The sequence below is a fragment of the Hylobates moloch genome, unplaced genomic scaffold, assembly GCF_009828535.3.
Source record: "Hylobates moloch isolate HMO894 unplaced genomic scaffold, HMol_V3 SCAFFOLD_23, whole genome shotgun sequence".
Classification (NCBI taxonomy): domain Eukaryota; kingdom Metazoa; phylum Chordata; class Mammalia; order Primates; family Hylobatidae; genus Hylobates; species Hylobates moloch.
Window position 1 is genome coordinate 9,999,440 of NW_026652298.1, and position 27,165 is coordinate 10,026,604.

Consider the following 27,165-nt stretch of genomic DNA (forward strand, 5'->3'; position numbering starts at 1 on the left):
TCTCTGCTGTGTATCCCTGTCCCCAAAGCATTTATTATAATATTTGCTGCTTGCTCTCAGTTTTGGACTGAGATGCTGGGGGTGGGAAACCTTAAAACTTGCCTGACTCAAGTGCTCTCTAAGCTTTGATCCCAGCATCCTGCTTTAACCTGCTCCTGTTGGACCTCTGCCACTTTACTGACCCCATAAAACAAACAGAGCTAGCAAATGCATCAAACAGCCTCCTTCAAAATGCAGCTTGACTGTGATTCATGGCACAAAGCTGGAATAACCCTGCCAGTTCTTAGAAGCTTTAAGATTCATCGTCTTGAACTTGATACACATAGTATAGCACCTTAAAAACGAATCATCTGCTAGTTCAGTATTTTCTACTTACAATCACTCCCTCCCAGGGCATGTAATTAATTTACTGAGCTTAAAAAAAAAAAAAAATCAGGATTACTCACACAGTCTTGAAGATGCAATGTCAGCTATTTAGGACAGAAACATCCAAGGCCGTGTCAGAACTCAATTACGACTACATATGCATTAAGGCAGGAACTGGCAGGCCTCTGGGTACGCCAACTATAGGACTCGTGCTTCTCGTACGCCGGGCTATAATCTATGAAACTGAGCTCCAGAGCCAGCCAATCACTCAGCTCCTCATAACAAGTCTAACTGGCTCTGGAAAGCTGAAAGGGCTGCACTGGAACAACACAGATGAGATATTCTACACATTAATCTACTTATCTGGAATCCCTTTGCCTCTAAAGGCCAGAGAAAAATCACAGCTTCCTTGTCGGAGGGGAAAAGGACAGGTGATCTGGGGAAAACGCAGCTACACCTGGAGCAAGGTCTATTCCCGGCTTGGCAATCCCAGCTGTGCCGGTGCTACAGGACCCCGAGCCGTCCCAGAAACCAAAAGGCAGGCACGGCAGCAAACGCCTGAGGTAATTTTCATCTTTCTTTTTATTTTTAGTAGAATAATGCAGACTGAAAATGATAAGCATAAAGTCGCTGAGGCAACTAGATATGCTTCGATTTTATTTTACATTTTCCTATTCTAATCGTGTGCAGGATCATTTGTTAGGAAGTCTGAGGAGGGGGAGAATTAATGTACCTGAAATAAACTTGAAACTAAAAGGATCATTTGTGGAGGAAAATAGAGGATTTTCCAGAAGAGTTCCAGAGCTACCTTTTCAGATGGGTAGGCTTTTCACCCACCCACAGAAAGAAGAGTCAACGGGGCTGAGACAGGACAGGGATGGGTTTCAGGAGCACAATTAAAAGTTTTTCGTATCTTAAAGAAAATACCTATGTTCAGAGAGAAAACTGAGAAGATAAGTTACTGCCCAGTTCCTCTGGCCTTTGACACTTAGACCACATAAGAATGTTCCGTGGTAGAAGGGTTGGGACAGAGAATCTTAGGAATCCTAAGAGAGAATCAATAATGCTCCCCTGCCCCAGGTTTTTCTTGTTTTCTTTGAAATAGTATCCTTATTTCCCATTACATTTTAGTATTAGTCATACCAATTACTTGTTACACCATACTTCTACATTTGTAGTTATTAAAGGATCTGTGGAAAACATTTTAAAGTCAAAATTATTATAGAGGCAACTAAAATAAGAAAGCAAAAAAAATATGTGAAACTGATATACACATAACCGGAACACCACACCCCTTAGATACTTAATGTACTTAACCCAATGACAAATCCTTCCAAATCCTCAGCAAATTGTCTGTTTCTTTAATACATTTTGTAGCAAGTGTAACATTAGCAACAAAAAAAACTTTGGCAATAAACGTGTACATAACTAAATCAGTCCTTATGCTTTCATAGTGACAATAGAATATACATAATATTTTATTTGTTTTCTTGGACTTATCGGCTCCTAAGGCAAGAAGCTGAGAAGAAAATTTTGCTTTGTTTAGTGGTGAAATATAAACAGTAACAGAAGAGACATTTATGCACTTTTTGTTGGCTGTAGATAATTGACTGAATTCAACTTGAGATTTGACACCAGAAAGAAAAACATTGCAATAGACAGAAAACAGAAAAAGTAATCCATTGGCAATTTCCCCCCAGGGTGTGTTCTTTGAATTGTCCAATCTGTGCCTAGCCAGGGAAGAATATTTCTGCTCTGTTTAAATAGTTTTTATTTAATTAAACCTTTGTTTATTTGACAGTGCTGCTGCCTTCGGTGACTATGTGAGAATGGAAACTTCTAAGGAAGCCAGGTTGTTAGAATTGTTACCCCCTTTACTCAGAGATAACATAGATTATCCAGGCTGAGATGGAAAACAAGCCCTTCATTGAATTTTCAACACAGACTCCCTGCTTCTCATCTCCTTAATAAAATTTCATTAAAATCCCCTTGAACTCCCATGTTCAAATCTCCATTTGTTGACAGACAAGGCCAATAATACTCTAAACTGAGGCATGCAAGTCATTTCATTTGTATTCTTGTCCAGAAATTTCCCATAGGAAGACTTCACCTCCTACAGCTCTGAGGAAAACTCTTACTGTCCAAGACAATCTCCAGCAACCATCCACAGTCATTTGAGTGGAAGCTTTCACAGCTTTTATACATTCTCTGTGTCAACATACAACTGAGTTACAGACTGTGCCCTGGCTCCCTGACCCTTACAAACACTAAAAGTTTTGTTTGACTCAACTTCAAGCTGCTCATCTGTTAGTAAGCGATGTTCACTCCAGAACACATTCATGATGAGAACTTTCTAAAAGACCAGCACTGCCTTCCCCTCCTATAATCATAATAATCATGGTAACTTGAAACATGTTACTGGGACTCGACATTTTTCTGGGGATTGAAATATTTAGTCCTTGGAGCTGTCACATAGCAGGGGCAACCTCACACTGAAACAAAGGAAGTGATGTCCCATTATTATCCACCCTGAGCCACCACAATATGCTGTTTACACTTATTTTCTTCAGCCTATGCAAAACAAAGCAATGGAAAAGGAAACTAAAAAATATACATACTAGTACCATTATCTTCTTTTGCCTAAAATTACTAATGCACTATGTCAGTCTGCTTCCTTCAGGTATCATTCTCAATTCCTCAGGACTTGTATTAGCAGGTTCTGGCTAGAGAGACTATCTCCTGTCATCACGATCAATTAATGTTTTCTGGTGATCACATCAGGCCCTATCTAAGAAGCTCATGGTACACAAGGGTCACCCAAATAGCTGAGTGCAGTCCTTGCTCATATTTCCTTCATCTCAACCCCGCAAACAAGAATTAAGATGATCCCAATAAAAGAAAAATTGCTCAGGAAAGTGAACCTTTTTCTGAACCAAGCACTGTCAGCAAATCTCAGGTATTAGAGCAACTATGGTTGACTGAAAAGTGTCTCAAAATCTGGGCCAAGAATGATTGCTAGGTCCATAAGCTAATTTGTCTGGCCTTGCGGTTTACGGAAGCCAAAGAAAGTCACTCATGAGTAAACTATAGAAAACGCTCAGACCCATCCTGTTAGTATGTCAAATCAACTAAGACTGGCAGGGTATTAACTCCATTCCATTCCAGGTGACAGGGATAAAGAGCCCCATTATTTTCACAGTGCCAGCCTCTACCTAAGGAAACCCTAGACCTTGGAACCAGTTTCCTGGTAGGGAACTGCTGACAGTTTCAATGCTGACAGTTGGAACCAGTGCCTCATAGTGTAAACCGAAAGAAAAATAGTTGCTTTTTAAAATGTCAGCAAGAAGGCCTGCCTCATCTTAACAAAGCAAAAAAAAAATGCTTTAATTCAAATTAAAAATCATGATACTAGAGATGGGAGTCTGTGGTCACTATAAAGATAAAGCTCATATTCTTGGTTCAGACAACAGAACACTTTATCTGGACAAATGGACCTCAAATTAAAATCTGCTCCTGGCACACGGGGGAAATTTTTTGTTCTATTTTGTTGTTGTTGTTGTTACTGTTTAAATCAATCTTCCTAAGGCCATGAATATGAAATCATACTAATAATGCATGTGACAAAATTCTAAAATATATTACCCTTAAAATTGGCATAAACCATCAACCTTTGGTATATTGTAGTCAAAACTCTTCTAGGTAATGAGACCTGAACAGAAGGATCCATTTATCTGTGGTCTTGCTCTTTGTCTGAGTTTCTCAAAAGCATTAGGACCATGACATATATAAAAACTGGCAATTACATTTAATAAGAAAAATGAGGGGAGTGCATTCTTAATATTTGATGCTAAAACCACATCTTTGCTTTAAACATGTAAAGCAGTATAACATGGTTGTTGGTAGAAACTCTGGAGTCAGGCCACCTGGGTTCATATCCCAGCTCTGACTCTTAATTGTTGGACCCTGAGCAAGCTACTTAACAGCATTAGGCCTCAGTTTCCTCCCATATAAAAGGCTACCTCCTAGGCTGGTGTGAAGATTAAATAGGCAAATACATGCTTAGAACTGAGCCTATTATATGGTGACTGCTTATTAAAACTGTCAGCTAGAAATGGTAGCTCGCCCCTTTAGTAATCCTAGCCCTTTAGAAGGCCAAGGCAGGAGGATCACTTGAATCTAGGAGTTTGAGACCACCCTGGGCAACACAGCAAGACCCCATCTCTGCAAAAAAAGAGAAATAAATAAATAAATAGCTGGGCATGGTAGCACACACCTGTAGTCCCAGCTACTTGGGAGGCCAAGGTGGGAGGATCACTTAAGTCCAGGAGTTGGAGGCTGCAGTGAGCTATGGTTGTGCCATTGCACTCCAGCCTCAGTGACAGAGTGAGATCCTGTCTCAAAGAAAAAATTGAAAAAACATAAATAAATAGAAATGAAATTGTTGTTTTTATTAGGATTAAGCTCACTGCAATAAACATACACAATATTGAAAATGAAGGTGAATTCCACGGAATACTAGGCAGCCATAAAAAAGGATGAGATCATGTCCTTTGCAGGGAGATGGATGAAGCTGGAAACCATCATTCTCAGCAAACTATCACAAGGACAGAAAACCAAACACCGCATGTTCTCACTCATAGGTGGGAACTGAACAATGAGAACACTTGGACACAGGACAGGGAACATCACACACGAGGGCCTGTCAGTGAGTAGGGGGCTGAGGGAGGGATAGCATTAGGAGAAATACCTAATATAAATGATGAGTTCATGGGTGCAGCAAACCAACATGGCACATGTATGCCTACGTAACAAATCTGCACATTGTGCACATGTACCCTAGTATTTAAAGTATAAAAAAAAAGATTAAACAAAAAGAAGAAAAGAAAAAGAAAATGAAGGTGAATTAATGAACCGCCAGATGTGGTGAAATGCGTCTACTAACATCACATATTGCATTTCAACTGATATTTATAAGTAAGATTTTGCCTTAAGGCCTCTAAGATAACAGCACAGTGAAGTGTGTTGGTCACTATTAATCATCAGTTTTTTGCCTGGTTCTCATCTGAGACTTTTAACCCTGCCCTGCATTTTGCTGTGTCATGCAAGGACACTAACCCAGAACATGACACACAAGGGGTAACAGTAGCAGACATGATTCATATGATAGTTGGTACAAAGTTTAGACTAGTTTAAACATTCCTGCATGAGGGGAGAAAAATAATGGAAGTCATTAATCTTCAGTCATGGTAACCTAACCAAAAACGATTTGAAGGAGGAGAAAAAAGAGGGTTACCAATCATGAATAGCTATGCTGATTATCCAAAATACATGAACTATGTCTGGAATTCATGCTGCATTCTCAGCTTAAATATGAGCTATGTCGAAGCTAATTATATTTTCTCCTCCCATTGATGAGAAATTTCTCAGAGCAAGAGAATATCAACTGAGACTTAGATGTGCTCACTAAGAAGCAGCAGAAGAAAGAACAGAGTCTGTTTGGTGAAGGAATAGCCAGCCCAGAGAAGGAGTATGGACTTCTATACACAATCATTCATTCATTCATTTACTACTCATGCGTGATCTTCATCCTTATCTTCCTCCACTGTCACATGAATACCCACCCGCCGCACCTACCTGCTTCCTATTCCTCAGAACCCAGGCTCACACACAGAGCCATGTTTCTGCAAATGCAGCCCCTCTAACTGCACACCCTTCCCCAGCACCCACCATGAAGACCAAGAAAAATGAGTTCCTTCACTGGAAACCCCTTCCTTGCCACCCCCTCTCCGTGAAAGGTGGTTAGTCCCTGCTGAGTAAATTAATGAACCAGTACCACTTACCACATAAACTAGCACTAGAGGACAAATGAACATTGGAAAAATTGAGGGATGTTTTCAGTTTAACAAAAAAAATGCTTTAAAATTGACACATAGGGTACTTTCGGCAAGATTAAAATTCCAATAAAATCAAATGTGAGGCTTATTGGACCCACAAACAAACTCTTGGCTAAAGTTAGGCATCATCTCTGGTCCTTCTCAACAAATGGATAAAGAAACGCAGGGGATCCCAACATAGTCTCTAGAAATGATTGTATATTTGAAAGTTTGAAAGCTTTGCATGGGGCCTGGCAAGGAGTTGAATGAGCTAAGCTAAGTCTCACTTATTCTAACGATCCTGCTCTTGGCAGAAGAATGCACTGGGGGTAGGGGGATCTCAGACTCAGTGGTGGGTAATTATCTCCCTCTTCCCCCTCTGCTGGTGCAGTTACAGAATCCAACATCAAGATTCCCTCCCAGAGCCACTTGTGCCACTGAGCCTCAGCACCTGCAGCACTGCTGCAGTCCAGTCCTGTGACTAAGGGGGCAGTTATTCAGCACTGGACATTCACTGAGAGGAAAATAGTGGAAGGGGCTGGAGAATTTCAGGAAAACAATGTATTGTGGAGGACAGCCCTCGGAACTGTGATATAGGTCCAGTTTGTCTTTAGAGCCTTTCCTCCTCACTTCTCCCCCCAGAATAGTCTTCCTGGGCTCCCCAGATTCTTCTTTGTGGCCCACAAAGGGGCCTAACCTCCCTCCCATCAACTAAGTCTTTTTGTGTGCCATCCCCAGAGCAGCAGATTAAAGCAGTCTGTGAAAATATAAGTAGACGGTCCTGCTATCTTCCAAGTGGCATGTCATTTCAATAGGGGCTTTCTAGAGCTAAAGCTGAGAACCAGAGAAATGACACCAGTGAATATTTCAGGCCTCATGAAGCATAACAACAAAGACAGAAGGCAGGCAGGTCTTTCTGAGCCCTAGGGAATCATACTTGCATATCAGCTACCTTCCCCTCTCAGAAATGTGCCACCCCTATTTGCATAGCCCTGGGCCAAGGAAAAGGCCAAGCTTTCCCTTCTCCATGCAGGGTCACCATCATGATTATACAACCTGTACAACACCTGTAAGTCCCACCTCCATGACTCCTGTGTCTTCGTCTCTACTTCCAGAGCACAGGCCACCACTAAGCAAGGAAAGAGTTCTCACTTCTTTCACCCTCCCACAATAGAGATAAATATCACACGTAGTGCCTCAAAAGCAATTTGGCCATGGAGATACATTTGTAATCACCAGCAACTAAAAGAGACATGAGTTGCTCTATATCTAACTTCAGTCCATGGTACTTTGTCTAACTTTTGTCATGAGAATTTACACACAGAAATCAGATGAGTGGAAAGAAAGCAGATTACATTGAGTCACACTTGCACTAGGAAATAACACAGTGGCTCTCGAACGTCATGTGCATAAGGATGATGACCCAAGGCACCTTCTAAAATGGTAGATCCCTGGCTCCCACTACAGGATGCCGATCTCATGGATCTAGAGTAGAATCTAGGAATCTGCCTTTTCATTGCCCACGCCCACCACCACCCGTCAATGTTTATGAAGCCAGTGATCTATGGACCACTCCTTGAGAAACACTGAGATAGTGCATGCAGACTACTTAACAGAAACCCTGGCACAAGTTTTCAATGCTTGCTAGCTAGTATTATTACCAATCAGAATCAATCACAACTTCATAGATTCTACTTAGACTTGACCTTTTGCTAAGTGAAAATTGCACATGGGTGCGGAAGTATGGTAGCAAGCCAGGAGTTGTTTTAGTGCAGGAAGAGAAATAAGAAGTGGGATACAGTACGTGTTCTTCTAATGATCCTTTAAGCATTAATGAAATCTCTTGAGCCCTAATTATCCCCTATTCCACAGTTTTCAACAGCTCTGAAAAGATTACACAGGGGTATCTGAAATAATTATCTATGGACCAGAAATGCCCAATGTAAAAACACTCAAAATATTGCCATTTTTATTTTTCTGCCTCAGACATGGAAAGCAAAACAGGGCTATTTGTTTTGTAGTGCAAAGCAGGCCCCAAGTGAACAGTGAGTTTCAGAATGGCTGAGTCCACCAACTTTGGCACAATATCGGAGAAGTGAATCCCAAACCTGACTGGCTGTTGTGCTCCTGTGAGTCTTGGCTATTTCCTTTTGCTGCCAATGTGGGCCCTCTGCAGATGGTTGCAGCTGAGTATGTCTACTTACCTCTTGGACTGACTCCTCACCATAAATGGGATGACCCTTCGGGAAATCTTCTGTTTGCTTTGCATGCTCCTGAGTATAGGACAAAGCGCTGTTGTTTAAGAACATAAATAACAAAAGCTTTGTTCTTCCAAACTGAGAGGGAAACTGTAGCTCTATCCAACATTACTTGGTCTTAAACTGCCTAAGGATGACAAGAATGAAATATTATTTTAGGCTGCCCATCAGCATCCGTCTCTCAATCTCCTCTCTTGGCTTCAGAAAACAATGACCCAATATGGCCTTTTTCTGACACACTGCAGCCTTAGGAAAATACTGTTCCACATATTTGGAACTAGAGCTTTCCCTGCATTAAAATAAGTGGAATTTATTCAAAAGCCCACTTAGCTTTCTCTCTGAAATGTAGGCATAGGGACACAGCTGTTTGTACTTCTATAATGAAAGAAAAAAGGAAACTGTGTATGACAAAAAAAATCAAAATACATTTTTTACTAGGTGCTTGTCATGTATTTTATTGCTTGATTCTCACAATAACCTCTAAGAGTTTGGTATTATCTCCATTTTCACCAAGAGTGAGAAAGGTTAAATAAGTTTCCCTAAGGACATAGAGTTGATAAGTGGGAGAGGAAACAGTTAAATAGCAAAGGAAGTAAAGGTAGCCTGAAATTCTAACTGTTGAGATTTAAATGAACAACTTCCCATATTTCTAGTAATATAACTGTATAGAAATGTGATTGTTGCGTTTCATAACCTGTTTTGTACCATTAAATAATTTTTCACATTAATATATGAAGCTTTACACCATCATTTCTATTGACTATGCAGGATTTCACAGTAGGTATTTATCATAATTTACTATACCAGTTCTCTATTGATAAACATTGAAGTTATTTCTCATTTTCCCCATGAATATGCTTTTTCAAACATACTACATAAAAGTATTTTTACATTTATATAGTTGTCTTCTTAGGATAAGTCCTAGACCCAGAATTTCTGGGCAAGAAGATTACACATTTCACATTTCAGTATGTATCAGCCACCTGCCCTCCAAAAGGTTGTATCAGGTAGTTGTATGAGCACACCCATTTCTTCAAACTCACAGACACACCAAGTTTAACCATCCATTCACATTTCTGCCAAAATGATGTGGGGAAATGATAGCATTGTTATCTTTATAATCACAGTGCTAATTAGGGGGGTTAGGTGTTAGGCATCTTTTCTTATGTATTGGCTGCTTGCAATTCTTTTTTTTTCTTTCTTTCTTTCTTTTTTTTTTTTTTGAGGCAGGATCTTGCCCTGTTGTCCAGGCTGGAGTGCAGTGATGTGAACACGGTTCACTGCAGCCTCAACCTCCCAGTCTCAAGTGATCCTCCCACCTCAACCTCCCAAGCAGCTGGGACCACAGGCACATGCCACTAAGCCTGGCTAATTTTTTTTTTATTTTTTGTAGAGACAGGGTCTCACTATGTTGCCCAGGCTGATCTCAAACCCCTGGCCTCATGAGACCCTCCCACCTTGGCCTCCCAAAGTATTTGGATTACAGTGTGAGGCATGGGGCACGCCAGCCACTTGTAATTCTTTCAGAAATCAATTAGTCCTATCCTCTTTCTACTTTTCTATCAAAGTCTGACTCCAAAATTAATTGCAAGTGCTTTCTCCCACCCCTACCTGTTTTCTCATTGTCTGAGCTCTGCAAAGCTGATGTGCTGGTATATTAAAGACTTTGATCTATTGCCAAGAAAATTTTGGCAACGTATTGCCAGGGCGATTAGTCAAGTTCCATAACATATGTTCCAAGAAGGAACACTGGTTAAGTCTAAAGAATAGAAAGCCATAAACTTCTCCTTGGTTGTCTGTATCAGAAATAGGTAATCCTCTGACTATCAGCAGTTGTTTATCTGAAAAGAAACAATGATCCATTCAAACTTAAATCTTGTTCTTCTGCACAGAAAAGTTTGGATAACAGAAAGAAGGCAAGAACAGTTTGGAGGAACATCCCTAGAACCAGTGACTGGAGAGGAGAAATCTCTCTCTCTCACACACACACACACACACACATACACACACACACACACACACACACACATTTTCCATGCCCCAGACAGAGTTAGACCACAAAGATTGTGCTGTGACTCAGGTTAGAGATGTCTTTGCTCAGAGGAAAATGAGGCCCACAAACATAAAGTAACTTGTCTAAAATCAACCAGCAAACAGCAGTCCACTGACTCCCTGGGCAGAGCCCATTCCACTAGAGGACCCTGGCCAAAGGTGAAGCAGAGCACAAGTTGAGTCCCCAGAGCTTCAAACATTGACTCTGTCTCCCAAAATGCCAGAATTGTGTTAAAAAGGCGTTACAACAAGAATACCCTCACCCCAGTCCCAGAACTTGTGCAAATGGGGTCTGGGCCACATGGATAGCCAGCATGCTAGCTGCTAAGCTGCTAAGGTTGGACATGGATCTGACTGGCTGTGGGCAGAGGGCTTCAGGGACAATGTTAGGCTGCCCTCTTGCTCATGTACTCAAGAAAGAATATGATCAAATCCAAACAGCAACACTGGGCTGGTATCCAGCTCTTATGGTATCTAGCTTTTTCTTTACAATATCACTTGTATAGTCGGCTTGTGTTTTTTTTTTAATCTTGTCTCTTCCAATTTAGCCAATTCCAGACTCTGAGCTAAGGAAAACCAAGCCTGGCCAGGTAGTGGTCCTACCCTCCTATAAGGGCTTCTGCCTTAGCCCAGCAGAGACTCAAATGTGACCAAGATCTCTGACAGAAGAACTGTATGAGGGCTACCCTATCCCATCTCACCTGCAGAAAAATGCACGGATGAGTGGCCCCACATTCATTCCACCTAGGTGATCAGCCACCCAATGGCATTAGCTCCCTCTCTATAAAACCCTGCATCATGAAACCCTTACCAAACCTAAACAAAGATTCTATTCCACCCAACGCAGATCCTTGATGAAGCCTAGAAAAGCAGCTTCCTCCATATTTTCTCAATTTGAAAGCATTTTTGTGAACTCTTTAGAGATCTACATGGGCCAAACAGAATAAATAGTTCACACTGAGACTTAAAAAAACAACTGGATCAGCATATTTAGGAAACTGGCTTAGAACACAACAGTGGTGATTAGTTTGTGCCAGGAGATGTGCGTGCATTATGCCATTTAATCTCACAATGACTTTCCAAGGGGCTTCTTTTTACCCACTCTTTATATATAAGGAAACAGAGGAAACAAGAAGGAACAGCTTATTTCTAGACTCAGCTGATTCCTCTACAGAATTTCATGAACTTTCATTGAGATTTCAGCAGTTCTTCCAAAAGACCAAGGGAAAAGTCTGCCTTGAATGTTAAATCTGTCATGAAAGTTGATTCCTGGCTGCTTCACAGACTGACTCCCCTCAGCTTTCTCCTTGGGTTGGGGGTGGTTAAAAAGAAAAACAAAAAGCAATCTCATGCTGGTGGCTCTCTTTGGAAATGGATGTTTTCCACAAGAGAAAATTCTTTCCAAAACTTGGTGCTTATTTTAAGAGAGTTCTGTGGATTCCCAGCCATCTTCACACAGAAAATCTTATACCTCAGAATCAAGAATAAACTCTTCAAGTAAATTTCAGCAACCCGATTGGTCATTAAAGACTCCAAAAAATAAACAACAAAGAGCCAGACAGGGAGAGTTACACTGCTGGCCAAGACCATTTGTAAATACAAGAATTTGAAGCAGAGGTTTGAAAATCCTTATGGTCTATTTCTCTCTTCTCCTTCAGTTTTCCTGTGAGCCCTCTTGGCTTCAGAGGTTTTTACTTGCTGATTCTCAAGGTTGGACTACATTTAATTGGTTTTGTTTCTTGAAACATTCACTCAATTTTGATTAGCAAATTTGCTTCTTTTCTTTTTTTCTCCAAATATGATTGAAAAGAAACTAAAACCCAGGCTGGGTGTGGTGGCTCATGCCTCTAATCCCAGAATTTTGGGAGACTGAAACAGGATAACTTGAGCCCAGGAGTTTGAGATTAGCCTAGGAAACATAGTGAGACCCCATCTCTAGAAAAATAAAAAAATTAGCTGGGTGTGGTGGCCACACCTGTGGTCCCAGCTACTGGAGAGGCTGAGGAGGGAGGATCACTTGAACCCAGAAGGTCGAGGCTGCAGTGAGCCATCTATGATTGTGCCACTGCATCCTAGACTGGGTGACAGAGACCCAGTCTCAAAAAAAATTAAAAAGAAGAAGAAGAAAGAAGAAGAAGGAGAAGAAGGAAGAACCTGGTCCCACAGATGGAAGAAATTTCCACTTGAAAATATTTAAGATTTATTTATAATGCATCTTATGCAATACTACATTAGAGAAAGAACTAATTCCATAGATTGTCCAAAATGAAATCTGACTCAGTGCTAAATATCTATAAGGAACCTGGTAAATAGATGTTAAGTAATTTATATTCATCAGTATGATAATAATAACATGCATTTACAAGGAACTTTGCTATTTTCAAAACACTTTCACACATGTCATTTTAAATAACTCTCAAAATCCCACGGAGGACTAAGCAGGGACTTTGTGAACATACATATGAAGTTTATATCCTGGCTTTGCCACCTAGCTGCATGACCTCAGGCAGCTTACTGAAATAATCTGAGCCTCAGCTTTCTCAGCTGTAAACTGTGAATGACAATTGTTCCTTCCTTGCAGAGTTGATGAGAGACTTAAAGATAATATGTGCCAAAGACATAGCAAGAACCTGACCCATGGCAGGCATTTGGAAATGGGAATTATTGCTATGATTATAAGGCAGGACTGATATAATTAACTCCTCTAACAGTTGAGGCAACTGAGGCTGAAATAGATTAAATCATTCAACCAGTCACTACAGCCACTACGATACCAGAGCTACAGGTTTTCAATCTGACAAAGGAGAGAGTTTTCTGTGCTGATCCAAAACTCAAAGTGTGAAGGTAGAATTACTGCCAAAACAGCAGTGTCAATCTCTAAATCTCTAAAATAGTTGATCCATGCTTTTGGAGGGAGCTCATCCCTTCAAAGCAGTAATAAAAGTGTTTTGGGGATCTCTTGTAGCCTCTAGCACATGACAGGCAGAACTTTTCTATCTGTATTTTTTTCAGGTCTAGATTTAATATCAGTTCTATAACATAGTTGATATGTCTTATTTTCTTAGAATTTCTTTATAATAAGTTACTATATTCAGCATTATAGACTTTAATTTTAGACCTGCCTCCTAAGGTTAGGAAATTTTTAGAACCTTACAACAAGGGCAAAATTCACTTATGCTCTCTGCAGCAAGCCTAACTGAGCTTTTGTGAAATCACTGAACTAAGCTACTGAAGTTGAGTATCACTCACACATCCATATCTTTTTGATGATGTGGATTGACTGTCTGGAGTAAAGATAGCCATACTAGTATCAATATTAACCCTAATGAATAAAAATGGAAGAGAAAGAAAGTGAGGGAATCCACGATACTCCTTTCCCCAATAACTCAGCAGAAAACAAGACAAAACATAAACAGGGTAGAATACCCTATAGACAGAATACTCTGTGTATAGAATACCCTAGAGTATTCTGTCTATAGGATGTTCTACTCGCTACAAGAACACCAACACTGTCAATATTTATTTGATACTCTGCTATGTGTGCTCTTTAGCCAACAACTGTTCCAAGCTATTAGTAAGTTCTCCCTCGATTTCTTTATTCTTGGCTATTATTTTCTTTGTCTTGCTTTGGTCCCCTTGCTTTTTCATGTCTACATTCCTTTGGTACTCCTTGCATTTATATTTACTCCTTCCTTTATCCCTCTGTCCTTTATTATATGAAAGTGCCTTTAGAAGAATCAAGAATCTATGGAAATGTCAGGCTGTTGTATCATTATTACTTGTATGTTTATTATTCATGTCAAGGCGTTATTAAATGCCTTTTACATGCCCACTATTGTATCTACAACTTGTTCTTCCTGCTTTTGTCTTATCTGGTCTTCTACAGGTTTATCAGAATATAGCACATAAATATTAATAATAGAAGCAGAGTTGAAGATCATTCTGTTAACTTTTTTTAAATCTGGAAGTATCCAGTGAGCCAGGCAACATTTGTTGGTTAAACACCATCTGCAAACACAATCAGGGTATCAGAATTACAGAGGAAATTCCAAAGATATGAAAGATGTGTTTCTTGACCTTTGTAAGCTTCAAACCCCGTTAGGATGACAAGTCATATGATAAGCAACTGAAGGGGACAGCTGTAAGATGTATAGATAACTAGAGTTCAAACCGAGAACCAAATTTGAGTCAGCCAGGTAGAGTTGATCATGTAACTATCTCCTGAAAGTGAATTTTAAAAAGAAAAGGAAAGATGATAAGTCAAAGGGAATAAGGGCTTCCTATTCGACCCATCAATGTTATTAAATCCATTTCAAAGCCTTCTGCAGTCTCCCGGGGACTATTCAATTCTCTGATGACTTTCCCATTTATGTTTTGAATGTATCATCAAAAGCTCCCTTGGAACTTAAGAAAGCTCTAATACGTCTTTATGCATTTTTTTTTTGCTTCCATGATCTTGCATATAGCTTTTGTATAACTACAGCCTCCTTCTCTAGTTCTTTCAAGGTTTTCTTTTTTTTTAGGTCTTTTTAGGTATATATTTTTAGCATGACATGTGAAAGGCAACATTTTTTTAAAAGCAGTTCTGTAACATCTGCTGTTTGAGGTAGGTGGTATAGTACAGCAGCTCTTGAGACTTTATTTCATCCCTCTCCAGTGCACTGTATTGTCCCTCAGGCAGTTTTGTTCTCTCTACAAAAAAAGAACAGGTAACAAAACAGCCTCCGCTACACCCAAATGGGGAAACTAAAGCAAAACCATCTAAGTGCAGTCTGAACCGCAGCAAGCTCCAGGTTGAAGCTGATTGACTTCAGTAAGCTCCAAGCTTCGGTTGTAATCATTTCCACCATCTTTTCAACAATCTGCATCTTCTTTTTAAAATTTATTTGACATTAAAATTGATGTAGTGGCTTTTACTTGAAAATTGAAATTTATTATGGTTAGAAAAAAAGGGATATTCTTTTAAATGAGAAGCCAGATTCCCAATCCCAGAAGAGTTTCTGTCTAATTGATTTCTTCATGCCACGTGGCGTTTAAAGCCAGGTTGCAAATGGCAGAGCTCCCCTAAACCTATCCTCCCCCAACAAAAGCATAAAATGCCTCATCTGTCTGCATGTAGGTAACATTCATTTTGTTCCAAAATAAAGGATACAAAGTCAAAATCAAATATCTAAATAGAATGAACATAAATCTTACATTTGCTCAAAGGTGTGCTTGATTGATTATTCCTGAAAGCTAGCGTTTCTTGTGAAGTGGGCTTTGGATAACTCCCCAGAGGGAGAAAAAGAGAGGAAACACTATAAGACTGTACAGACAGAATAGAAAAGGTCGACTTTTTTCACAATATTTCCAAAGGTCAATGAAGGCAAGGGGCACTGTTAGGACATCAGCATTACTCACTATTCTCCATGCTCGTCAGGACTCTCTCCTTGGCATTTTGGCACATTTAGGAATCTTGTACAATTTGCATGCCTATCTCCAATCAGGCAAATTTAATAAAGTCCTATTTTCACCATATGACTTTGAGTTTTAAACATAGAACATTGGGATAAAGCCTTTGTCTTGCTGGTTATCCTTTTCTCTACCCAGCTCTGTCTTCTGGATGAAGAAGGAAGAGCTCTCAAACCCAGAAAGCATATCAACGTACATTCTTCTCCACTGTGAAACGGTGAGCTGAGCACTCTATAATACAGCCACGGGGACTTGCACACTGCAAAACAGTGTTATTTGCCTGGTTCTTTTCATCATAGGTTTGATTTAGCAGGCAAATTTACAAGGCTCAGTGCTGACGGATATACCCTGGGGCCACTTCAAAGCCAGACCTTAGGTTTATGGAAATAAAATAAGCATAGTACTTCAGTTACAAATACCTACTTAACATTCTAATGTACACGTAAAAATGTTCATCCTATAAATCCTGGCCTTGATTTCTGACTCAGTTAGAGGGTCTCCTGATTTGGTCCTTGGCTCCTTCCTTAGGGTGCCATTTTAATTCAGTCTGCATTCATACATATATAAATCGAGATCCACCATCTTATCTAATACATGTATCTCTTTGCCAGTTGGCAGGCTTTTGGAGAGATTAAAAGTTATGCTGCCTGTCTCTAGCCCAGTCAGGAAGCAGCTGAAAAGCCCACACAGCCAACACAATTTGCATCTTCTTCATCAAAGCTTTCAAAGTACAGATGCCAGCCTGTTGGTACCAGGGTGGATTAGAACATTCCTCTCCTCTGCATACTGTCTGAGATCCAGATGGCAAGCTCTGAAAGGTGGCTACACAGACAGGCAAACAGGCAGTCAGCATCATTGCAGTGTCTACTTGCGTAGGGCATACAGGAAAGGACACAGTTCCTGTTCTGGAAGAACTGGAACATGTATTCACTCACGTGTGCACACCAACTTGAACATATATGCACAAACATGCACACAAACATGAATGCATACATGCACACATGTGAATACATTCATTCTCATGCATACCTATGTATGCACATATACACATGTGTTCCTGATATAATGGGAAAATACTCTGGGAAATCCCAAAAAGAATACAAACTTTTTAATTAATGCAAAAGCACTGCTGAGGCTCTGAGGTTTGGAAGAGACTATTCCGTGAATGCTTCCTCTACCTTACAAAATTAGAAACCAGGATAAAGAAACAAAGGGAAAAGTGGTAAATATTTGAAAAAAACTAAATAGCAAAAATTATATTCTGAGCAGAGGAGAAAAAAGGCTAATGCCGTCAAAGAAAAGGAGACAGAATTTAGTATTTTTTTTTTAATCAGAGAAAGAACAAAAAGGAATGGAAAGCAAGAGAGGCCAGAGTTGCAAAGGAGGCTGAGTATGAAGGTTTAAGATGAAATGGTGCTGTGGGAAGAGAAGGGCTTATAATTGAATTAATGTGAAATAACTGAGACTGCATTTTAACTTTCAGCCAAAATGAATGACGAGACATTTTAAAATGTAGAAACTAAGAAACAAGGATAGGAATTCCCATAAGTAAATCATAGTTCAAGAGGGGCAAAATATGGTTTCAATAATTCTTCTGATTATAAAAATATATAGTCATTTAGACAATTTGAAAAATACAAAAAGAAAAATAAAAAGGAAAAGAAACACCTCTAGTCCCATTACCAAAAGATAACCTCTGTTAACATGTTATTCTGTTCACACATAAACAAAGTGTGATTATGCTATATATGCCATGATTATTTTCACATCATGTCTTGTCATAAACAGTTTTTCATAATATTAAGTGATTTTTTTTTTTTTTTTTTTTTTACGTGGAGTCTCACCCTGTCACCCAGGCTGGAGTGCAGTGGCACAATCTCGGCTCAACCTCTGCCTCCCATGTTGAAGCTATTCTCCTGCCTCAGCCTCCTGAGTAGCTGGGACTACAGGCACCCGCCACTATGCCTAGCTGATTTTTGTATTTTTAGTAGAGACACGGTTTTGCCATGTTGGCCACGCTGGTCTCAAACTCCTGACCTCAGCTGATCCACCCGCCTCAGCCTTCTAAAGTGCTGGGATTACAGGCTTGAGCCACTGCACCCGGCCTAAGCACCCGGCCTAAGTGATATTTTAAAACTGTAATTCTTAGACACTTTGATTCCTAGTTTTCATATTATGAACAAAAATGCTATAAATATCTTTATACATAATTTCTAATTACTTCCTTTTTCTAATTGCTTTCTTAGAGTATATTATTGAAAGACAAATTTGGTATCTGGTGCGAAAAGTGCAAAATGTCTTTTTAGAAAATTCATACCAATTTATACTGCCACTGACAATATAGGAAGTTTTGTTTCGCCACATCCTAGCCAAGAGTGAGCATTTTCTTTATTTAAAAAAAAAAAAAAAATCTTCTGCTAGATTGATAGGGGCACAAAATACAATGTCAAGACACCACCCCAAATAGAATTTAGTATTTATGGTGCACAGTTAACCTCAGAATATGCACAGAAGTTCTCAGACTTTTTGGAATCATGAACTCCTTTGAGAATCACATGAAAATTTATGAGCTTCTTTCTATAAAAATATTCATATACAGCAAAACAGACCCCTTGGAGCTCATCCTGGAACAACCTCAGACTGACTTATAAACATCTGACCTAAGTGGAATTTCTGGAACATGAGCTCATTTTAAGCCGGGACTCCAATAACTAGTTCGAGAGCATAGAGCCTGTATGGTTTAGTGGGAAAGGATTCAGTTTCAGCCATGAGGCTTGGTTTTCAGTTCTAGCTCTACATCTAAACATGCTCAGGTCCTTGTCACATACTGGGTCTGTAGGATCCCTTCCATCTATCAACCCCCGAAGCTCTGAGATAATGTCAACCTTCACTAGCATGTTGTAGACACCTACTCTATGGACAAAATGTGGTTATTTTCTGTACCTAGGCTGGGTTCCTTGTTGTTCAGGACCAGCCAAAACCTTCTTTGACTCTAGTTGATACCTGTTCCAGGAATAAAAATTAATGTCAATACTGTTGATTACACACATCTCCTGTCTTCCATGATCAACTGAGAATTCCTTGGGAGCAAAAACTGTGTCTAGGTCAACTTTACCTAACTTACTCAACACATTTGCCGGTAAACACCAGTAAACATCTGCTAAAATAAACCAAAACAAAAGAGGATTCTATTTAGAGTTTTGTTTGAAACAGAAGAGAATAGAGCATCTTCCCAAGTCAAATAAAAGGAGTTCCATTTCACTTGGGTTGACTATAATTCTACAAAATGTCTAAACATGGATATGCATTGACCAACAAAAATGTTTACAGAGTTGATTCTTGTTATTTGTGGCAGTTACGTTCTATAAAGTCACTGAGAACACTGAATTAGCAAATACTGAACCATTGCTCCCAGAGGAAATGTAAGATCAGGTTTCTGCAAGTTCTGGTCACAATATTTTCATCAACTAAACAATACATAACTTTGTTTTTTGTGTGTTTCTATTTAAAGATAGCTTATTTTAATATATATTGTTAATTCATTAACACTAAACACCCTGCCAGCAGCTCTATAACTCATGTCTGAACAAAGTTTATCTAACATGCAGATTTCTCTTTTTTTCTCTTTCCTTTATTTTATTTTATTTATTTATTTATTTAGAGACAGTCTTGCTCTGTCATCCAGGCTGGAGTGCAGTAGCATGATCTTGGTTCACTGCAACCTCCGCTTCCCGGGTTCAAGCTATCCTCATGCCTCAGCCTCCCAAGTAGCTAGGATTACAGGTGCACACCACCAGGCCTAGCTCATTTTTATGTTTTTAGTAGAGACAGGGTTGCACCATGTTGGCCAGGCTGGTCTCATGCACCAGGGCGCCCGGCCCGATTTCTTCTTATTACAGCCTTCTTGTGCTTAGGAGCACTGGACAGCACTTCAGCACTATGCTTGGAAGCCATTTCACATGACAACATCACCAGCAAAAAACACAAGAATTCAAAAACACAGCATTAAACGTATCATGGAAAGGACACTCGCTTACAGCATGAGGGCTGAAACACCATGGCTGAGCATCCCTTGTTCACCCTCAGCTGGAAATACACATGTGGCACGGCTTAAATTTCTCACTGCTTCATGCTCATCCACAAATGACTGCAGAAGCGCCGCAAGGATTGCTTTTGGGATTACAGATAAATTTTAGCAAGTAGGTGGATTTGCAAACACATAATCTGTGATAATGAAGATTGATCGTACATTGATTTTCTTCCATTCAACTATTATTAGATCATTTCTCGCACCTGAGTTCCCCCTCCAATGCTAAGACTCCTAGGATTTTTTCTCTCATTTCATCTTTCTTTCCCTTCACCCACCTTTGACTTCACCTTCTGCTTCTTGGCTACACTTCTGGCCTTGCATGCCCACAGCTTCTGCATTTTTCCCTCCCAGTTGTGCCTGAGATTTTCTCACAGTCTTCTTTCATACTCTGTCCTGCTCCACCCCTTTCTTTTTTTTTGTACTCAGTCTCCTAGAAGGCTACACTCTTTGGAGATACTTCTTTTAAAATTAGGTTACATTTATTAACATTTATGGTGAATACTTGGCCCAGTGAGCCTCCCTGGTCCAAGACAGGACCTTTGAGTATGGAGGACGATGAAAGGGAATTAATCAGGTCAGGGCTGCCAGTGGGACCAGTATAACGGCTGAGGAACCAACCCACAGGTGAAGAAGGAAGAAGAGAAACATCACAGCTAGTTCCAGCACAACAGATCCCATCAGAAGTCAAACTCTGAAGAGAGATAAGGAGAGGCCAGGCCTTGAGCTAAGGAGAAGACAAAGTATAGGGAAGGTCCAACCAATAAATGGCTCTGCAGGAGCCCAGGGAATCAAAAAAGAGCAGAGTAAGAGAGCCCTAAGCAGCAGCTGCTGGGAGAACAGTGAGACATTCTCTGGCTTCCTACGTGCAATAATTCTCAGCAGCCCATCAGAGGAAGAGAACACAGAAAGGAAGAACCACTTCCGGCTGAAAGACAGGGCAGGAAGCCCACAGAGATAGCATTCTGCAAAAGTTTCTCTGTCCTTGGTTTGCATCTCAAGATTTCTTTCTATACCTAGTCTCCCTACCTTAGAACACTACAACGCCCACCTCTTGCTTTTAACCTAACTCGAATTCATCCTCTACATCTAGGGAGACTGTAGATAAGATGGTGTTTCTCTTAAATCTTAAAGAATGAGTACAATTTTCAGAAGCCAGAAATGGCTAGAAAGACATGTCTAGCTAAAATAACAGCTGGGAAGGACACGGTACTAATTGAGATTTGCAGTTAGTCCTATGGCCGGAGCATAGGCTGCAGGAAAGGAAACAGGAGGCGATACAGCTAGAAGGGCAAGAGGACGGAGGGCCTTACATCTTAATGAGGCTGAAGGGTTTTCCACAGACAACGGCTGTCTATGAATGTGTGAATGATGATGGCATGATTTTGTTTTAGAAAGATAATTTCTGGAAAAAGTATAAAGGATGGATTAGAGAGACAATAAATGGGAGTTAAGTGGTAAGGCAAATACTGTGAAAACCCAGACAAGTGATACTGTGTGGGTTCCAGCCCTGACAGCAGAGATAGGGAGAGGCAGACACCTGTGATGGAGACGCAATTATCCTCGGTAACAGCTTTCACATACTTCAAATTCCTTCTGCCATGGTAGTTTTTTTGTTTTGTTTCTTTGAGCCAGTCTTGCTCTGTCGCCCAGGCTGGAGTGGAGTGCAGTGGCGAGATCTTACTGCAACCTCCACCTCCCTGATCCAAGCAATTCTCCTGCCTCGACCTCCCAAGTAGCTGCGATTATAGGTGCTTGCCACCATGCGCAGATAATTTTTGTATTTTTAGTAGAGACGATGTTTCGCTATGTTGACCACACTGGTCTCAAACTCCTGACCTCAAGTGATCCTCCCACCTTGGCCTCCCAAAGTGAGGGATTACAGGCATGAGCCACCATGCCCAGCCCTGCCATGGTGTTTTAAACACTGCTAAGCTTGTTGTTAGAGACTCAATAAATGCTTGTTAAATTAAGAATACAGAATTTATTATAAGCTGTTGACTCCCATGTTCACTAAATATACCTATCTTGGTAAACTCTAAAGAATAAAGTAAGTTACTTTAATTTATTTTATAAGAATCATTCTCCTACTGGAATTTTATTTGCCAATACATTATTCTATGAACAAACGGGCAATAACATACTATAGAAATTTAATAATAATAATAATGGCTGCCATATATGAATATGATACTAACTCATTTCCCACTTCATTTATTCTTAAAACAGCATTGTAAGGTAGAAATTATGGACCCTGTGTTACAGATAAGGAAACTAATGCTTAGAAAGTTGGAGTTGTTTTTCCAAGGATACACGACTAGTAAGGAACAGAGCTACTATTCCAGCCCAGGATTGTCTTAATCTAAAATCCATATTCATAATTGTCACATTATACTGTAATGCATTTTAGTACCGAAAAAAATATTTTAAAATATCAAACTTTTAAATATCAAAATTTTAAAATATTTTAAAAGTAAAAGCACTAAGTTCATATTTCAAGCACTCTATTAATGCTAAAAGAATTTAATATTGTATCCAAAATATTTTTTAGGTGAAAATATAAGTCGTAAGTCAAATGCACTATAGACCCAATATACTCAGGTGTCACATTTAGTTGTTTTGCTGAAAACTGATACCCAAAACTGAGAATATTCAATGAAACACAGCTAATCAACATCTATGTAAAAATAAAAGTGTAAATTATCTGGAAAACACATACAAGGCAGGATCTCTTGAATGACTTCACAAATGAGAAAGATATAAAATAATATGACATGAGATTCTTAAAGAATGAACTACTCCACATCAGTGGAAATCAAGTTCAAGCAAGATATATGCAGATATGCTTTTTGCATTATTTTTAACATACTTTTACATATTTCTTTTAACTTAGGTTTATGTACATTTTATGCTCCCCCTCTCTCTCTCTTCAAGAGTTAGAAAAATACTTCCTAGAATTGTTTTGATAGTCCTGGACCAACCCTTAGTCTATATATAAAACAAAGGTCTCTATTTTGAATCATCGAATACTTGATTCCTTTGATCATCTGCATTCAGTGTGCAGATTTAAAAATACTTTATACTAAATATCTATAAACTTTAAATCCCATTAAAAAAAGAAGTATGGGTTTGTGGATGCATTTTTATTCATCCTTTGAGTTAAATATTTCTACCTACCTAGGGAAGTTTTAGAAGACTTTGGATGGCAATGGAAGCAGAAAACAATGAAACATCTTCAAATGCCTAAAGGGAAAGGAAATTCAACCTAGAATTCTATACCAAGTGAAAATGTATTTCAGAAACAAAGCTAAAATAAAGACATTTTCGAAAAATAAAAGCTGAGAGATTCCTCAGCAGCTTTCATGTACTCAAGGAAGCACTGCAGGTACTCTTCAGGCAGACAGAAATGATCGCAGCTGGGAAACTGAGATACAGAAAAAATAAGGAGTCAAAAAGGGGGCTAATTCTGTGGGTATATCTAAATAGATATTGAATGTCTTTGATAATAATGTCCTGAGGGGGTTTATATTGTTGCCAAATGAAAACACATAAACAAAAGTGTATAAGTTGGGAGCGGTGGAAGTCAATAGAGCAGGAAAAGTGGAAAATAATAATAAATTTTCTAAACCTCAAGACAAAGAAAGTAAAAAAGATTTAAAAAAAAGGAGAAACAGAAAAGATGAGACAAATGGAGAGCAAACAATAATGATATATTTAAACAAAACACAAATATAATAATTACATAAATCACAAATAGGAAGTATTTTATTCAAAAGACGAAATTTGCCAGGCTATATTAAACAAAGCTATATGTTTCTTACAAGAGATATTTCTTAAATATATAAGATTGAAGGTGAAAGAATAGAAAGAGGTCACTATGCAGGCACTACCCCAAAATAAAGCTGAAGTAGCCATGTTCACACCATACAAAGTAGATTTTAAGACAAAATATTAATAGATAAAGAGGAGGAAATACATGGCTGAATTTACTAGGAAGATATAATAATTTAAAAAGTATATGCTCCTAATAACAGAGGCTTAAATTATTTAAAGCAAAAATGAACAGAATTACAAAAACTGATAATCCCACAAATCATAAGACATCTTAACACACCTCTTGTAACAAACCAATCAGCAGGAAAATAGTCATCAGTTATAGAGAAAACGGGAACAACATGATTTTAAAACTTCAACATATATAGAACACAGCCCTAGTAATGGCAGAATTCAAATTCTCTTTAAGTGACCAAAGTGGAATTAAACTAGATATCAATAACAGAAAGACAACTGGATAATCCCCATATATTTAGAAATTAAGTAATATATTTATAAAGAACATGTAGCTCAAAGAAGAAATCAAAACAGATATTGGAAAACATTTTGAACTGAGTAAAAGTGAAAATCCTGTAGTAGAAAATTTGTGCAATATAGCTAAATCTAGCCTTTGAGGGAGATGTATAGTCTTAAATGTAAATATTAAATGAGAAGAAAGCCTAAAAATCAATTATCTTAACATATATTTCAATAAATTATATAATTATAATTATATAAGAACAGCAAATTAAATCCAAAGAAAAAGAAGAAATGATAAGAATAGAAATCAATGAAAATTTTAAAAACATACAATAAAGAATATCAATAAAAAGCCAACAGATGGTTCTTTGAAATGACTAATAAAACTGATAAGCCCCTATAAGACTGACTGATAAAGGAGGAAATAACAAAAGGCACAAATATCCAATATCTGAAATGAAAAAGGGACATTAATGAAGATCCTTCAGATATATTAAAATTATATTCTGAGTAACCTTAAGCAAGTAAACTTGTTTATATGAAATGGACGATTCACTGTTGAATTCTGCCAAACAGATAAGGAAGAGTTAACAATAATCTTACATAAACTCTACAGAGAAGAGAAAAATAGGAACCACTCCCAACTTGTGTTATGAAGTCAGCATATCCTTTATACCAAAACCCAACAAAGTTATTAAAAGAAAAGTCAAGCCAGAACTCTCTCACATGTGACAATGCAAAATCTTAAATTAAATGTTAACCACCTGAATCCAGTAATGAAACACAGTGTAACTAAATTCAGTTTAGTTACTACAAGGTTGGTGACTAATACAGTTGGTTTAACATTCAAAATATCAATTTAATATAGTTAACCAGATTAACAGAATGAGGGAGAAATTTCTATTATATCAACAGATTCAGAAATACCATTTGATAAAATTTAACATCTGACAAGAAAACTCTTAGCAAACTAGAAACAGAAGAAAACTCTTTAAATGTAATAAAAGGTATTTACAAAAAAAAATTGTTAACACCACAAAAAAAATCACTCAATATTGAAATGCTACAAACTTTTCTTCTGAAATCAGGAATGAGAAAAAAATGCTTACCATCAACATTTCTATTTGACACTGGAAATCTCAGCCAAAGCAATAAAGCAAGGGGGGGAGAAACAAGAAAAGGCATAGGATTGAAAAAGAATAAGTAAAAATAAAAATATTCTTAGACAATGTGATTGTGTTATTGAAAAGAATCTACAGCTGAAGTGTTTCCATCAACCACAAAGTTTAGCAAGTTTGCTGGATAGAAAAATCAACTGTATTTCTGATACTTGCAACAGGGTGAAAATTACAAAACAATAAAACTTGCAACAGCATCAAAAATATCAAATACATACAAATACATCTAACAAAAGAGGTATATGACCACTGCAGTGAACTATTTTTCTTTGTGTCAGTACCACACCTAAGTATTGTACTTTATAGTAAGTATTGATATCAGATAGTTTTAAGTTTTTCCTCCCTGTTCTTTTACTTTAGGGCTATATTGGCTCTTCTTGGCTACTTGCATTTCCATATAAATTTTGGAATAAGATTGTGAGTCTCCATTATAAGATAAAGACTGTTGACACTTTTATTGAAATATCATTGATTTTATGGGAGAACTGATGTCATTATAATAAATAGTCTTTCTATCCATGCATAATTTAGTCCCCCCATTAATTTACGTCTTTACTTTCTTTCAAAAATCGTTTCTCAATTTCGAATACATGGTGTTATAAGTTATTAGAGTGGTTTCTTTTGGACAATTGAAAACAAACAGTTATTAGGAAAGAGCATAAGGTAAAGGAGAGATTATATGTTTTCCAATAATGTGTTAGTTCTTGATCTGAAGTTTCTTTCCTTTTCTATTTTTTTTTTGCCAGGATGAGAGGAGGCAATGCCTCAAAATGAAACTGAGATGGCCACAACCCATCATGTATGATACGGATGATATGTGGACAGTGCGTAAGAACTCAAGAGGCACTCACCGGATGGTCCTCTAGATCAGGGTTTTACAAACTGCAGGTTATGTGTTTAGGGGTTACAAACCAGATTCATTTTCAATAAAAAAGAAGAGAATACAAATCATGAAAGTACATTGTGTGCAATAGGTTGAACATTGTTTCATGATACTTTTGCTTAAGCTATGCATACATACATATAAATAAATGTACATCTGTATAGACTGTAATGTGAAATCTCTTATTGATTACAACCAAAAATATTTGAAAAACTATGCTCTAAGTGTCTATAAATTCTAAGTGTCATCATGTTATAACACCTAGTATCTACCATTACCAGGTATTTCTCAGCTATACCATTTTCACTTGTGCTCAGATTAAGCCTGTTTTGTGAATATTAAGTTTGCGATGGAATAGAAATGAAAAAAGTTAATGGTGAAAGATTCATAATCAGTTTATCAATTTAATAAGAAACTGTAGGTTATGAGTGAGAAGAATATGAGAACAACAATGTAATGAAGGTTACCAGGGCTCAGTGTCTTTGAAAGAGGATGTTCGAGAACTACTGGGCTTTAGCTAAGGAAGGGCATTGGAGGCAACATACAGTCGCTTTCTGAAGGAGGCAGCAGGAGCTGCAGAGGCTGAGTGAAGATAAAGGACAGCTGTACGGAGGACACCTGTCTCTGTCTGGCTCTTCATCCCTACCCTCAAGAACTACCTTAGCAATTTGCTCTCCCATCTCTCTGGTTCAGGACCACCCTTTCCCATATGATGTCTCTAGCC

At 38.5% G+C, this 27,165-nt stretch overlaps 2 protein-coding genes across 4 annotated transcripts in view; one reads left to right on the top strand and one right to left on the bottom strand.

Moving 5' to 3' along the window:
* The window catches only part of LOC131382365 (cAMP-specific 3',5'-cyclic phosphodiesterase 4D-like), a 714,712-nt gene extending 714,194 nt beyond the window's left edge, over positions 1-518 (bottom strand). The window contains exon 1 of the mRNA XM_058433989.1: positions 447-518. The gene's annotated coding sequence lies outside the window, so the exon portion shown is untranslated. The remainder of the gene's footprint in view (positions 1-446) is intronic.
* On the top strand, positions 437-26,559 carry LOC116462232 (uncharacterized). Of its 3 annotated transcripts, XM_032144529.2 has the most exons (3): positions 454-929; positions 16,139-16,217; positions 26,305-26,380. In XM_032144529.2, exons 1-2 carry the CDS (start codon positions 459-461, stop codon positions 16,211-16,213), a joined length of 546 nt encoding a protein of 181 aa, XP_032000420.1. In that variant the 5' UTR covers positions 454-458; the 3' UTR covers positions 16,214-16,217; positions 26,305-26,380. The 3 variants fall into 3 exon arrangements, with proteins under 3 accessions (XP_032000421.1, XP_032000420.1, XP_032000419.1); XM_032144530.2 differs by lacking the exons at positions 16,139-16,217; positions 26,305-26,380 and adding an exon at positions 2,168-3,777 and having other exon boundaries at positions 437-929; XM_032144528.2 differs by lacking the exon at positions 16,139-16,217 and having other exon boundaries at positions 26,305-26,559.
* The last annotated feature ends 606 nt before the right edge of the window (positions 26,560-27,165 follow it).

What these genes read in the sequence shown, in the direction of transcription:
- LOC116462232 (XM_032144528.2), top strand. Translation starts at nt 459, where the DNA reads ATGCAATGTCAGCTATTTAGGACAGAAACATCCAAGGCCGTGTCAGAA. An exon ending in CACGGCAGCAAACGCCTGAG is followed by an intron (nt 930 to 26,304) that starts GTAATTTTCATC and finishes TTTTTTTGCCAG; the next exon opens with GATGAGAGGAGGCAATGCCT.